The sequence below is a fragment of the Nicotiana tabacum genome, chromosome 24, assembly GCF_000715075.1.
Source record: "Nicotiana tabacum cultivar K326 chromosome 24, ASM71507v2, whole genome shotgun sequence".
Lineage (NCBI taxonomy): Eukaryota > Viridiplantae > Streptophyta > Magnoliopsida > Solanales > Solanaceae > Nicotiana > Nicotiana tabacum.
In genome coordinates this window covers 20,826,286-20,841,820 of record NC_134103.1, presented here as the reverse complement: position 1 = coordinate 20,841,820, position 15,535 = coordinate 20,826,286, and the positions used below count along the sequence as shown (strand labels likewise).

General features: G+C 36.2%; 1 protein-coding gene across 1 annotated transcript; it reads left to right on the top strand.

Moving 5' to 3' along the window:
- The first annotated feature begins 481 nt into the window (after positions 1–481).
- LOC107774868 (putative protein S-acyltransferase 22) lies at positions 482–6,510 on the top strand. The gene is made up of 9 exons (XM_016594517.2): positions 482–1,200; positions 1,327–1,440; positions 2,545–2,937; positions 3,179–3,247; positions 3,359–3,430; positions 3,901–4,029; positions 4,560–4,640; positions 4,717–4,899; positions 5,477–6,510. Exons 1-9 carry the CDS (start codon positions 1,159–1,161, stop codon positions 6,266–6,268), a joined length of 1,875 nt encoding a protein of 624 aa, XP_016450003.1. The 5' UTR covers positions 482–1,158; the 3' UTR covers positions 6,269–6,510.
- Positions 6,511–15,535: the final 9,025 nt, after the last annotated feature.

Genomic DNA, 15,535 nt, shown 5'->3' with positions numbered 1-15,535 from the left:
TCGGAGTATGAGATTAAATTGGTTAATTTTTGGTGTGAATTCAGACATAATTTCTTTAATTTTTGGAAACTAATAAAGTTTTGAAAACAAAATCTTCAAATCCCAAAAACAACTTTAAAGTAATTTTTGAACTTTTCTACATAATTTCTTTAAATTTTTGGAAACTAATAAAGTTTTGAAAACAAAATCTTCAAATCCCAAAAACAACTTTAAAGTAATTTTTGAATTTTTTTAAAAATACGATAGATAATTTAAGATGGAAGGAGAATAGATTATGAGTTATTTCTAGTTAATGCTATTATTAAATAAAATTACTTATAATTATTTTTTAAGTGATTTAACAATAGTGAATAAAACTTAAACTCATTAAAAAGAAAAAAAACAAATACAACTTGCTAATGTTGCCTCTTGTGTGACACATAATTTTGCCTATGGCAAAAGGCAAATGCAAGACACAAGGGAAAAAGTGAAAGCAGGTTGTGTTGGTTGGCAAGGTAATAATAAGCTTCAAAAGCATATGCCCCCCCTCTTCTTGATCTCTCACTTTCTCTTTCTCTCTCATCAGTTACAGCACCTACAGATCAATCACTGTAAGAGACCTCTCTCTTCCCAAGAAGACAAGAAAACCAAAAAAACAAAATCACAAATAAACAATTTTTTTTTAAAGAGAAGTAAAATAGAGGAAAATAATGAGTACCCATTTTGTTTCAAGACTCAAAGCTCTTATCTCTCTTCAACCTCATTGTGCTTATGGGGTTGTGGATTATGATTGAGTGAACTAGACAAAAGCTTACCTATAGCAATCAAGCCATATCCCTTCACTCCTTCCCCACACTCCACTGTCAGTCAAGCATGTATTTTGTTTCCCTTTGAGCTTCCTTTATTTGTAGTTTTCTTGTTTTTTTCTCCCTTCCCATTTCTTCCATTTTCATATCTCATGAAACATATACAGTGAATGGGTATTCAAGATTTCTTGGTTTTCAGTTGTGCAATACAATAAAAAAACTGATCTTTTTTGTTTTTCCCTTGAAAAATGTGGGGAGCTGAAAGAAAATAGAGATTCAAGAGAGGAAATAGAGCAAAAATCAAGTCTTTTTCTTCCCCCCTTTTGCATTTTCTTGAAAACGTTTTTGTTGGCTGCTACATTCAATCAGCACAATGAGGAAACATGGATGGCAACTTCCCTATCATCCTCTCCAGGTTCCAACTTTTTCACTTTTTATATTTTGTTTTTGGGGGGGCTATTTATGTGTACAGTTTAGTTGCTTGGTTTCTAATTTGGGAATTCTGCAAAATATGTTTGATTTTAGGTATTTATCTTTGCAGGTGGTAGCTGTTGCTGTATTTCTGGCATTGGGATTTGCTTTTTATGTATTCTTTGCACCTTTTGTGGGGAAGAAATTGTTTCAATATATTGTGATGGGGCTTTATACACCTCTTGTAAGTCATTTTGAAATTCTGTTGCCTTCTTTTGTTATGTTTCATACATGCATTGTTTGTCAAGGCAATGAAGAACTCAGATCTATCTTTTAGCTGTCTCTTGGTTCTTGATTGTGAACTAGTGTTACAGATCTTTCCTCTATGCGTTCCATTGTACTTTCTAGATTCTACTCTGCTTTGACAAATATCTTATGTTCTGTGGCTTTTCAATACATAGTTTCTTTTCCTTTCTTTAGGTAGTTCTCTTTGTATGATTTAAAATATTCATAATGTTGGAGACCCTATAGTTCTATTTGATACAGCTCAAGCTGAGGCAACAACAACAACAACAACCTACCCCTACCCGGGGTTGAGAAGCTGATTCCGATAGACCCTCAGTTCAAGAAGAGGAAAGAGACAATAGATCAATAACAACAACAGAGACCAAACATATAATAACAGCATTGTAAGAACCAAAAAATAGAGGGAAAAAAAGCAATAACAGCTCAAGCTGAGGCAAACCCAGAATTTAAACTTAATTGAGCAACTTATTAGGTTCAAGGTTCTTAGTTCTTTGAAAATATGGGTTCAGAATTTGATAGGAGTATTATATTATAGTAATTGTTTTCTGGCTTTTCACATATATAATTACTATCTGTGCTGAAAATGAAGGGTTCAATTGAACACATTCCCAAGACTCAGGTGCGCCTAGGAGTACTAGTAGATGATAAACTTGATATTGTGGAGTGGGTTGGACTCTTCTATTAAACAATTCTCATTTTTCTCTCTCTTTATTCTAGAAGTCATGATGAGCTGCCGCAGTTGAAATTTTTGGATGTTCAGGACCTATTGCAGCTGAGAAATGGCTTGTGTCTTACATTAGCACGTAACACAATATTGATTTTTAATTAAGAAGAATTCAAAAAGCTACTGGATTTTGCTATTACCATTTAACTTATAGAATGTCAAAAAGTTATCCAATGAGATTGGTGATAACTAATTCTTTCATGACTTGAATACATGCTCAACAACCTGATATGTGAACGCTTTCGAAACTTTGGCTATTGCACCATGTAAGTTTTCATTTGAAGGCGTCTTGTTAATGTGATCCTTTGTTTTCTCCAGATAATTAGTGCGTTTGGCTTGTATATATGGTGTGCTGGTGCTGATCCTGCTGATCCAGGAGTTTTTAAATCCAAGAAGTATATTAAGAAGCTAGACAACAAAAAACAAGTTCAACTTAAAGAATCTAAATTAGGGTGTGAGACGAATTCGTCTATACAGGACGCTAATGCTGCTTCAATTGGAGAAAATGCATCTGTAAAAAGCAATAAAGGAGTTGAACCAGCTGCAGATCACAATGCAACTCAAAAGAAAATTACAGCTACTCATCAAAGAGGCTTGTTGGCTCTACTACCTTGTGCTCTTATCTGCAACTGCACAGGTAGACATGAGGAATCTTCTCAGCAACAGTTGAGTGAAGACGGCATGTTCTACTGCAGTTTGTGTGAAGTAGAGGTGTGTTCCTGTAAAACAAGAATACAATTCCTAACTTCAGAAGCCCCGACTAGTTATTATTTTTTGGGTCGTTGAATCACCCTCTAATTATGAAGTCGAAACATTTTTGTTAAATTATCAGGTGTAAAACTGATTTTGTTTAAAATGGATGTGCTTAGCTTGATATAGCTGTTCTTGTTTTAGAGAGATTGCTGGAATATATGTTCATAAGTTATAACTCAATGCTGGATGACATTTGCAGGTATTTAAATACAGCAAGCATTGTAGAGTATGTGACAAGTGCGTCGATCAGTTTGATCATCATTGCAGGGTATTTGACAAACTTGAGTGGTCTGAAACATATTACATCTTGCGTAGATGCTTGTCCGTGTCTACATATATGTAAAAACATCCTAATTGTTTTTCTCTTTGGATTCTGTAGTGGCTGAACAACTGCATAGGTAAAAGGAACTATCGCAAGTTCTTTACGCTCATGGTTTCTGCGCTCCTCCTGGTATGATCTAGCACTCTTTGCTAGCTTTAAGCGCGCTTACACTCAGTTCTAAAGAATTCTAAGTTAGGTGATGAGTCTCACAGGCTAGTAAATTATTGTCTTCTGTCTGAAGGTGTATCCGTTTCCTTAAAATTGAAATAGCATCTTCGGTTTTAAATCAGTCCTTTCTTCCTTTATCTCTCCTTCCCTCGACCTTCCTCGCCCCCTTTCTCCTTTACTTCTTTTTCATTATGTGGGAGGGAGGATGGTTGGTTATTTGCATACCCGTTTTGACCCGCTTCCAAACTGTCATAGAAAAACCTCTCATGTTGGGTCCAAGATTCTTTTTCTATTCCCTTGTTTCCTGAAGAAAACTTGCCCACGGTCAGAGTCACCCCAGACATTAAACATTTCATATTTGTGCATTTTCCATTTAATTGACTATTGACAGGTCTATACATGGTTTGTGCACTTTGGACTTGAGATTGCAGCTTATACTTCAGTGGTCAACTGGAATTTTTGTACTGATCTACTGCTTCATCGAGAAGAAGAAATTTTCTGCGGAAATCACCTCCAAATTGGGAAGCAGTTTCTCCCTTGTTCCCTTTGTTATTGTGGTGGTGAGTATATATTCTTACATTTGCCTTTATGTCAGGACCCCATATTCCTTCGTGCCATTTTTATAGTTTTATTTTGGAAAAGGGAGTAGTAAGCAGAAAAAGAAGTAACTGTACATACCAATATTTTTGCGCTAAAAATGAAAATTAGGTGTTGAAGTGTGTGACCATCTTATCTAAAAGCTTAAGTTGTTAGAGAGAACAATTTTATTAGTTTAATTATGTCTTCAACACGCCTCGTCACGTGTGGACCTGATTTTTTTTCATAAGCCAAGCACGTGGATATTCTTGCGTTGGCTGGCGAGTCTCGAAACCAGGACGCCTGTCTGCTCTAATACCATGTTAAAATGTGTGACCATATCATCTAAAGGTTTATGTTGTCAGAAAGAGCACACTTTTATTTGCTTAATTATGTGTTCAACATTACGAATCTACACAAATTGTTTTATGCCTTGATTTTAAAAGAAAACAGATTTGTCTTCGTATAATTTTATCTCTGAAATGTGTCTGATGTTAGTTATACATTGTAACAGGCAGTCTGTACTATATTGGCCATGATAGCAACCCTGCCACTTGCTCAGCTTTTCTTCTTTCACATACTTCTCATAAAGAAGGTAAGCCTTTTGTCATCTGGTGATCCTATCTCGTGGCTTCTTTTATCAGCTGACAGTATGTTTGCTTGGTCAACAGGGAATTAGCACCTACGACTACATCATTGCTCTCAGAGATCAAGAACAACAAGGAGTTGCAGGTCAGCAAAGTCCTCAAATGTCAACTGTAAGCTCCCTAACTGGGTTAAGCAGTGCAAGCTCCTTCAATACTTTCCATCGAGCAGCATGGTGCACACCGCCTCGCCTTTTTGTTGAGGATCAGGTATGGTTTAACAAGGAATCAATTGTGATAATTTCTGGAATTTAGTAGCACTAAAAGGTCATGGTGTTAGAAGCCCTTTATCGAGTTTGTGGTGCTTATTCATGATTGTCTTCTAGTTAAATCAAGATTTGGTTGTGGTTCCTATTTTCCCATTTCTTAGCTTCAATTCCACTTAACCCGGTAGTGTGGTCAATGCTTTGCCTGCTTCTGAATAGTAGTGTTCTTCGATGTGGACTCTCCTTAGAGCTAGTATGTCCAATCTTGAGCTTGATAGATTTTGACTCTTTTGTTGTCAAAAGTACCAAGGCTTTCTAGAAAATGGAACTTTTTGCTATCAGCATGGAGTTCTTGCAAAGTTATTTTCATGAGGATAGTAATCCACTTTGACCGATAGCAAATCTTGAACAGTTTTGGGCGTGGTTGTTACAATGGTTAAGGGATTGTCTAGTTAGTGAAATACAATGTCGGATTTCATATGGTCTGATTATAGTTAAACTTGAGATGGATAGTGTTTGCTTAATGCTTTTATAAGAATAAAAGATGTTGATTTTCCTTTAATTTTGGTGTTTCCCTGCAGTATGATGTAGTTGCTCCTGACACTGTATCGGTCAGTTCACTTGGTAAAAGGTCAACGGTAGAGGAACCAATCAAGAAAAAGAATCCAGCTGCTGTGAAGATCAGTCCATGGACATTAGCACGATTGAATGCAGAGGATGTTTCAAAAGCTGCTGCTGAAGCGAGGAAGAAATCCAAAATTCTCCATCCAGTAGTGAGAAACAAAGAATCTTACACCCTTGAAACAAATAGCAGTTTAGGAAGCAGTGGACGTCGCATGGTGCCTAGGCCTGATAACAATAGAAGGAGAGCTAGTAAACGTGTTCGACTCCCCACAGAGCTACCCTTCGAAAACTTGAGTAAAATTCCTAGTGATATAGCTCAAAACAGTAGAAATGCTATCATGAGTGAAACATTAAGTAGTCTGGCTCCACTTCAGCTTGAAGCACGGAGCGATTTCCGAACAGGCCGAGGACTGTCCTCAGGTGGTGTTGCTGCTTCTTCCCCCGAGAGTAGTTTGGACTCTCCTGACATTCACCCACTCCGGGTGTCATCGTCCGGTGTTGAAGAAGCTACGCGTTTCGTGGGCCTATCATCTGGAATGACTCCTCAGAAGGACACTCCACTGTCCAGGTCGACTAGTGATGGATACGAGGCATCTGGTGGAGAGGATAGTGATCGAGTGCCTACTCGCATTGTGCAAAGGTCAACAAGGTGGAGTAGCATTCTTTTTGGATCTGATCAACAAGATGATCGAGTCAGAAGATTGATGATACCATCTTCATCAAGCCAGTCTAACATCAGGAAACATTGAGCCTCGAAAACGTACTCGGAATTCTTGTGTAAGCTCTTGAAGTTGCATGATCTGTTGACATTTCTTAATTTGTTGATGATGTTTGTCCAGTAGTATATACCTTCAACTTGGTCTGTTCCATTGGCCATTGAGTTCAAGTTTTGGTTTTTGGGTGAGAGAGAAGTGCTGTAAATGTTTAGTGGAAAAAGATTGTCATTCTCTTGTCCTCAAATGCAGCATTCAATGATCACTTCTGTCTGCTATCACTTGGAAGCTGGAATTCTCCTTACAATTTTTTTGAAGTTCATTTCAATGTTTCTATGGAGAAACCACTGGGTTCTCTTGCTTGCCTTGACTATTCTTTATACTTGGTGGAAAAAGATTATATAATTAGTCAAATGTAGGGTGGTATCAAATTTTTAAATCTATAAACCAAATCAACGAAGTTGAGTTTTTTAATCTCGGTTTTTCTAGTGTTTTTATTTGTTTTTTTTTCCAATAAAGTTTTCATAGTACAAAATATATGACTTGTGTTTTAAATATTTCTTTAGTCCAACTATATGCTGTATTTTTCAAGAAAAATAATATGGTAATATGAGATGAGTCATAACATTGTATTAAAATGTTCAATAACAAAGATAATAAATTCGCATAAAACAAATATTGCTAATTAATAAGTCGCAATGAAGATGAACATAATCTAAAAGTGTTATATAGGTCATGCTAAAATAAGTACTATTAGTTATAGGACTAAGCACTGAGGAAAAAATAAACTAAGTTATGCACTTTTTTTTATAAACTAATTCAAAACTAAAAAATAGACATCCAACGTTATTGTCAATTTTAGTGTTGAATTGATTTTTATTTGTTAGCATTAGTATTGATTTGAGCTTTATTTGAGTCACAATATTTATGGGTTATGAAACTTATTGAACCATTCAAGAATGTTAAATCCACCATTCAAATATATTAAATCCAAGTTTGAAATAATACGTTAAAAGATAAATATGTGAAAAAGTTTAAGAAATATTTATAAATTACATTACCATAAATATATTTAAAAATTATATAAATGTAATATCGGGTTGGTTTGGTTTCGGTTTGACATTTTTAAGTTAAAACCAAATCAAATCAATTATGGTCTGTTTTTTTTATTCAATACCAAACCAAATCGAACCAAACCACAAATAATTTTTTTTCCGGTTTGACTTGAATTATCGATTTTCTTTATATATCTGATGTTCGGCCAAAATGCTATACTTTTAGTACATTACTCACCATATATTTTGTTGGTTTAGTGATTAATTGTGCGACATTTGAGCTAAATTGTGTTATTTTATGTGTAGGAGCATCGGAAGAAAGAGTCGAATGAAAGTTGCACAAAAAGAGGACAAATATGCAGGAAAAAAGCACAAAAGCATCAAGTACCCAATACGTGCTACAGACCAAGTAAAGCCAGCTCTATAGCCTGCCTTACCGTTCTATAGACCAAGTAAAGCTAGCTCTATAGCCAGGTTGACCGCGCTATAAGCCTGACCTCGCGAGGTCTATAGTCCGGTAATTAAAAGTCGCGGGTTAAAAGACTCCAACCCGGATTTAGACTGAGGGATTTCGGCCCTAACATATAAATACTCCCAAACGAGTTGAGAAAGGGTTGGACATTATTGGAGAGGCAAGAAGGCTACGAGAACACTTGGAAGCAACAAATCGTTTTCTCTTCCGTTCTTCCTTAATCTGTATTTTAATGCTTTCAATTATTATCATGATTGTTAGTATGGTTATGAGTAGCTAAACTTTCCAATCTAGGGTTTGATGGAATCTTTTGAAGGATAATTTTTCTGTTGCGTTTAATATAATTTTGCCATTGGATTTTCTCTTTGTTCAACTATGTGATTATTTTAGTTGATTGAAGGGCCCTCAATTGCTATGCCTATTTAGTGTGTATTGCTGGAAAAATGGTACATATTTAGGTAGTTGTTGAACAACATCACTCCTAACGTATGTGAGGAATCAATACAGAGGGTTTAAAGGTGTGATTAGGAATAACGAAACCTTGGTGCGATCTTAGTGAGCGGTGAATTAGTGCCAGCTAGCGTAGTTCGGAATAATATGTCTAGTAAATTGTGGTATGCTCGGAAGAGAATTACGATTCCCGAATTACTCATGATCGGTAGAGAATACTTAGGCGAAATTATAGGAGGCGTAGAGGGAAGGAATCCGACAATTGGAAAAGTCATAACTCTAGACCTCCTTAATCTTGTCTCTAACCCTTAGTATCCCTAGTTGTTAATCTACTAATTTAATTTGTTAGTTAATTAGATACAAGAATCTTAATATTTATTACTTAGGAATTGTTCGAACTTGTCTTCTGTCCCTATTGTTACAAACATACGATTCATGGGGAGATAAAGAAATAGAGCGAACCAAGTACCTGTGTCTTACCCTTTCTTCTTAGTGATAGTAAACAGTTGTAGCTAAACCTTAATTCTCTATGGGATTAGACTCCAAATTCTTAGACCGGATTATATTTACAACGAGTGCTTCTACTTTTTATACGACTAGAGTCGTAGGTGATCAATATCCTTAGTTAAATGTATGTCGTTGATTGATTAGACAAATCTTACTTTGCCTTAAAGGACAAACTCGAAGAGTAACTCAGTTGATTGATTGGACTGGAATATCCAATCAAATTACTGAAGTCTTTACCTTTAGGATCCAATTGAATAATGCAATTACATTCTGCAGAAAATACAAGCGTGCTCAAAATGTGTTGCCGTTCTATGACTGACATAAGACTCGAGTTATTAGATATTACATAGGTTAGGTGAGCTCCACGTGTAATCTCTCTATCATTTTCTTCTCTTCACCTTGGCCAACTTGAAATCACCTTCTGTAGTAACTTTATATAAGTGCTCTTCATCTTAGGTAGGAACTTCCCCAAGAAATAACTTTATAGCCATATTAGCCGCGCTTGAGATGATTTTAAAGGCAGCCTATTCGCTTTGACTATATAATCGTGTGTTTTTGGGAATTTAGAACTCAATTTCCTCTATAAATCTCTGATCCAATTGGCAGAGAAGTTTCCAAATATGTGCTTGCAATGAGACGTATGCAACTACATATTCATTGTTTTACATTAAACCACTGTCAAATTCGTCTTTCTTGAAAGGAGAAGAAAATAAAGGAAAACAGAGCTTGTTAGTGTCAAGGCGGATTCCTATTCTCATCATACACACTTTGCAACTGGCCTTACATCATATAAATGCAAGTAAAACCACCATCTCCAATTTTACAGACATTCCAATATCAGATTTACAACTGATATTGGATACATGATGATTTTATACACAAAACATGGCCTCTGATTTCCAAGACTGTATATAAGTATTCAGAAGTTGAAGCAATGAACTTAAATTTTGCTTCTTTTTGTGTTAAACTATTAAAGCAACATGATTTTCAACTGGGATCAATTCCCATGGAAGAGAAATAGCAGGGGCCATTCAAGGATAGTTCATTGTTTCTGATTCAATAAAAGAGTAACCCCTTACACTACATTTCTGCATTTCTGCAAGAGGCTGTTTCCACGGCTCGAACCCATGATCTCCTAGTCACATGAGGTCAACTTTACCAGCCATGACTCCCTTCAATTGTTTCTGATTCAATGTACACTTTATTTGTTCCACAACTTCAAATCAAGTTGGATCTCACAAGTCTCAAGAGCAAGATAATGAGACACCACTGCAGCTAAGCTGGACATAATATTCAACCTAACTTCACATTTCATACTAGGATGATACATGAGAAGTGGCAAAACTAGAAGGAAATTTCATAACAGTATTAAGCTTTTTTTACATATAAAGATGCACATTGCCAACAGGTAACACACATCTTCAATCATTTATCTAACAAACAAGAAACTATATACATGCTACGAGTAAAACAAAACACTACTTCTTCAAACTACTAACTGCATCATCCTAACATAATCTCACTGACCTTAGGCACATTCAATCTTGAACAACACAAACAAGATGAGGAACCTTCTCATTATCAAAAGGCAAACACACATACTGACTCGCAAACTCCTCCGCGATCTCAAACGCCAGCTCCCCACGATATGCCTTGCAATACATATACAACACCACGTTCACAGCAAGACTCTGAAGCATTAACAGAGTTGCAAATCCTGAACTCACTACCATTTGAAATATAACCCCAAAACTCGTCCACCTACCACTTGCCTCTCCTAAAGTAACCAAAAAACTCGAACAACCAACCACCAATAAGCTTATTAAAACCCCAAAAAACAACACTATTGATAAAGCAACCAACTTCATCCCCTTTATCAAATAACCACTTCTCCTCAAAGGTTCATAACCCCATTTAGATTCAACTACTACAATCACATAAGCTAATGACCAATTAACCTGCAGCCAAATCAAGACCCATACAAGCACTAAACCGAAACAAATAACCAAGCCCATGAAGTAATATGAATCATAGACCATTTCTAGTCCAAGAAACTCCAACCCCTTAACCACAAACACCAAGAAAAATGCAAAAAAGATGGTAATAAACCCAACAACAGCATTTGAAACGAAAAGGGTCGAAATAATAGGAAAAAAAGAAAATAAAACCGATTTAAGTGATGAAACTAGCTTAACAGGTCTACCATAAAGCCTGCTGTAGGTGATTGTAGCAATAGCTAAAACTGAAAGAAGAACAGTAAAGAGAGTGAATACAAGGGGAATAAGAATCCGGGTTGGGTCATCTGGGAAAGCTGAAAGGTGGGTGTTTTCGGGTCGGAAGATGGTGAAACCGGATTGAAGGAGAGTGATTTGAAGAGAAGGGTAGGTGATGAGTGAGAAAGAGAGAGGCAAAAGGAAGAGAACTGAAAGAGCTAAGAAATGGCGAGAGTGGGCATTGATTATGCGCTTTGATTCGGAGAGTACGCCCCATAAGTTGAGAGTTGAGGGTACTATGTGTATTTGCAGACATTGGAAAATGGAAGATATGACGATGAAGAAGATGAAGAATCCAGAAGGAAGAGAGAGAGAGAGTAGATTTAGAAAGGCCTTGTGATTTTTGCGTATCTAAAATTGGAAATATAGGGTTGGTTTGGTTGATCGCATCGGTTGGGAATAATTTTGATGCAGTAGTATTACATTTTCATTAGTGGTTTTAGTTACATTAATTATTATGTGGTTCTAATTAATTCTGATTATTTAATTCCTACTCGACATAAAAATAAGATTACACGTGCGTAACAGATAAATAACTAGTAATCCCCATAAGGTGCAGCCGTGCAGTACTATCCCAAGCTGGAAAAAAATGTTGTATTATCATAAGGTGTTCTATCAAACAGTTCCTCACTTTACTAAAAACTATATTAATTTTGCCAAATTTGACAATAATCCTGACAAATCTTTAGAATTTGACTATACATCTTGACTGGATCGTTATAATCCATTAACGGTCTTTCCTAATTTTCTTCAACCAAACTAATCAAAATTATTAGAAATAGACAATATAAGCATGAAATATTACCTACTCAATCAAATCCACAGATATAATTAAAATAACCTTAAGAAAAAAAAAATTAAATGTATGAATATATTATAATAAATAAATAAAATAATATTAAGTTATTTTAATTATAAGTAAAATACCTAGGTAAAAGTATATTATATAACATATAATATGGAAGGTATTACATAAATGGGATGATTTATAATATCAAGGGCATAATAAACTTTTCAGGTGAAAAGTTTGTAAAATTTAGTCAAAGTGATTATTGTGATAACTAGAACATAGACAAATATTTTTTGTGTAACAAAAGAAAGAAAATTAATTTTTGGGTAATGAACATAAAGTTGAATGACTTTTACGTAACAAAAGAAAAAAAGTGACTTTTGGGTAATGAACACAAAGTTGAGCGACCACCCATGAAATTTACTCCAATTTTCAACAACACATCAATATTTCATTTTTTTCAATTTTAGTTGCTTGCTCCTAATTTATTGTGAAAGAAAACTGAAGAAATGAAGTGTGAAAATTTTCTTTGATTGTATTCACTGTTCACTAATACATTTATACAAGTATTTGATGTAAAAAGAAATGTAAAAAAGAAAACTATTCCTATACACTTGTGAATATCCTATTGGCTATGTGTATAACAACTTTTATTCCTTCCTATCTATATACATGTGCGGAACACGTAAAGAAATTTAGAGGAACCTTCTTCTTCACAGCTGGCTTCTCTAAAATCAATGGCCCAGATGCAGTCTTCATAAGAAATGATTTAAGGCTCTGATGTGTCCACGTGTCCAGTCAACAAAAGAAAGAGTAATGGCCCCAGATAAAGAAAGAGTAATGGGACAAAAGAAAGAGTAATAAGCCCAGATAAAAATTGTTGCCTTACAAAATGACAATCCAACTCTACGTGTTTGGTTCTTTCGTGGAAGACGGGATTGCGAGCTATATGAATGGCGGCTTGGTTATCAGAATGAACGGGGACAGGAAGAGTCGGAGAAATGGAAAGATCTTAGAGCAGACGCACCAACTAGGTGATCTCAGCAGTAACCTTTCTCATGGATCTGTATTCCGCCTCGGCGGAAGAAAGTGAGATGGAGACCTGCTTTTTGGACTTCCACGAGATAGGAGCACCCCCAAGAGTAATAAAGAAGCCACTCATAGATCTGCGTGAATCTCGACACGCAGCCCAATCTGCATCGCAAAATGCAAGCAAATCAAAAGAAGGATCTGCTGATAAGAAAATTCCTTGAGCAGAATTTGCACGCAAATACTGTAAGACACGCAAAGCAGCAGAAAAATGTGAAAGACAAGGTCTTTGCATGTATTGACTCAAACTCAAAACGGCAAAAGATATCAATTGAGAACAAGGTCTGATCAGGGACCGATACCGACCGTATAATGGAAACCACATAATCAATGAATCGAGACGTAACCCTGGACAAAGCAACAAAAGAAGTGATCGAGGTCAATGGTCTCGGGGGCTGATGAACAGAAGTAGGTTTGACAGGCTTATCGGATCTAAGGAAGCACCACGGTTATCAGAGTATAAATTCAGCATTGATGCATCCGCCCTGGTTGGTTTGGTGTTAATGCTGGATTTGGACTGAAAGGAGGGAATTCTGGAGGTGAAGTTGAAAATAGTGTATCATCCTGCTGGGACATCTGAGTTGATAAGGGTTAAAGGAAAATAGGAGGGAGCAGAGTAGTTAGGCAATTGAGCAAAGGGAAAATACTTTTCAAAAAATCTGACATCCCTTGAAACAAAGACCCTTTTACTACTCATCTCCAACTGCTTGTATCCTCTTTGATTCTGAGGATATCCCAAAAACATACAAGTCTTTGCTCTAGGCTCAAACTTCCCTCTACTGTGAGCTAAAGTAGAAGCAAAACACAAGCACCCAAAAGTCTTGAGGGAGTCATAAGTAGGTGGTCTTCCAAACAACATCTCATAAGGTGTTTTCCCCTTGAGAACTCTAGAAGGGAACCTATTAAACAAATAGGTTGCAGTCAGAACACACTCACCCCAGTATTGGAGTGGAAGCTTTGACTGAAAAAACAATCATTTAGCAATCTCCAAATGATTCCTATGCTTCCTTTCAACCATGCCATTCTGTTGAGGAGTGGCTACACAAGATGTTTCATGTACAATACCTTGAGAAGCAAGTAAAGCAGCCTCATCTGTCCCTTTTCCTAATTCCAAAGCATTATCAGACCCGATTCTCTTTACTTTCAAATTAAATTGTCTCTCCACCATGGTTAGAAAAGAATTCAAAACTTAGAATGCATTTCCTTTTGAACTTAGTAGAAAAGTCCAAGTTCCTCTAGTATGATCATCTACAACAGTTAAAAAATATTTATAACCATTGTATGTAGTTGTTCTAAATGGTCCCCAAGTATCAATGCAGATTAGTTCAAAAGGATAATGTGTTTTGATATGACTTATAGGAAAAATGTAGTCTAGCTTGAGGACAAACATTACACACATAATCAAATTCTGAAGGAAATTGAATGAAACTGAGATTTCTCATTGCTGAAAAGGGTAAATGCCCTAGTCTGGCATGCCAGAGTCTTACATCAGAAACTACAATAGCAAATTTAGGTACTAGAGAAGAAACATAACTAGAATTAATATTGGAATTTCTTCCTTTTGAAATTGAAACTACATCTTGATTTGAAACTCTAGACATGTTACTAGTAGGCTGCAATAGATATAACCCATCTCTCACTTCACCAAAAGCTTGTCCCCTCCTCATTAAAGGGACCTGTAACATACACCCATAAGAAGTTAGATTGAGAGAACATTTGAACTGTTGACATAACTTATGAACATACAATAAGTTATATTTGAAAGAAGGGACATGAAGAACCTTCTTAAGGATCATATATGGCTGAATAGATACACTCCCTATGTGTGTAACATATAAATAAAAAGAATTAGGTAAACTAACGAGCACGGGAGCTGGGAGTGGAGTAAGATCTATGAAAGAATTAGAATCAAAGCACATGTGCTCAGAGGCACCTGAGTCAATTATCCAAGTCTTAGTATTAAAAGCAGCACAACATATTCCTGAATACTTAAGAATAATACCAGCAACAATATTGGCATTGATTTCTGTACTTCCTGCATTTTCAATTTGAACTTGTTTGATTATATTGACCACCTCTCTGCTGAAATGTTGGTTTTGATTGACCTGACTGCCCTCTCCACAAGTGTTTGTTATTGCTTCATCTTCCTGTCCTGCAACTGCTCTATTTGCCTTCACCATTCCTTGATAGTTCCCTGATCTAGTGAACTGAAAATTCTCTGGGAATCCTATAAGCATGTAACAGTCTGCCCTTGAATTCCCTGTCCTCATACAATGTGTGCAACTGACATTAGGGTTGTACTTAGATTTCTTTCCCTTGAATTTATGCTGATTGTCAGCAGGGTTTTGGTTTGTGTTCCACACTTTCTGTGGCTGTACATTGCTTCTTTGTGGGGCTTTACCTTGAGTACCTACCATAAATGGTGAAGCATCAGTAGGGTAAAGGTTGGTTTTTTCTTGTCCTGTCGCCATGAATGATGAACCATCAGCAGGATAGAGTGGATTGACATATATCTCCCTTTGACTCTCATCCTGCAACAATGGTAAATAGGCAAGATCCAATGAAGGAAGTGGGTTCATCATAAAGATGTTGCTTCTTGATTGTGAATATACATCATTCAATCCCATAAGGAATTGAATAATCCTTTGATCTTCTAGAAACTTTGTT

Coding starts and splice junctions, on each gene's coding strand:
- LOC107774868 (XM_016594517.2), top strand. CDS start 1,159: ATGAGGAAACATGGATGGCAACTTCCCTATCATCCTCTCCAG. Junction 1,201..1,326: donor TTCCCTATCATCCTCTCCAG/GTTCCAACTTTT, acceptor TTATCTTTGCAG/GTGGTAGCTGTTGCTGTATT. Junction 3,431..3,900: donor TGGTTTCTGCGCTCCTCCTG/GTATGATCTAGC, acceptor TTGAGATTGCAG/CTTATACTTCAGTGGTCAAC.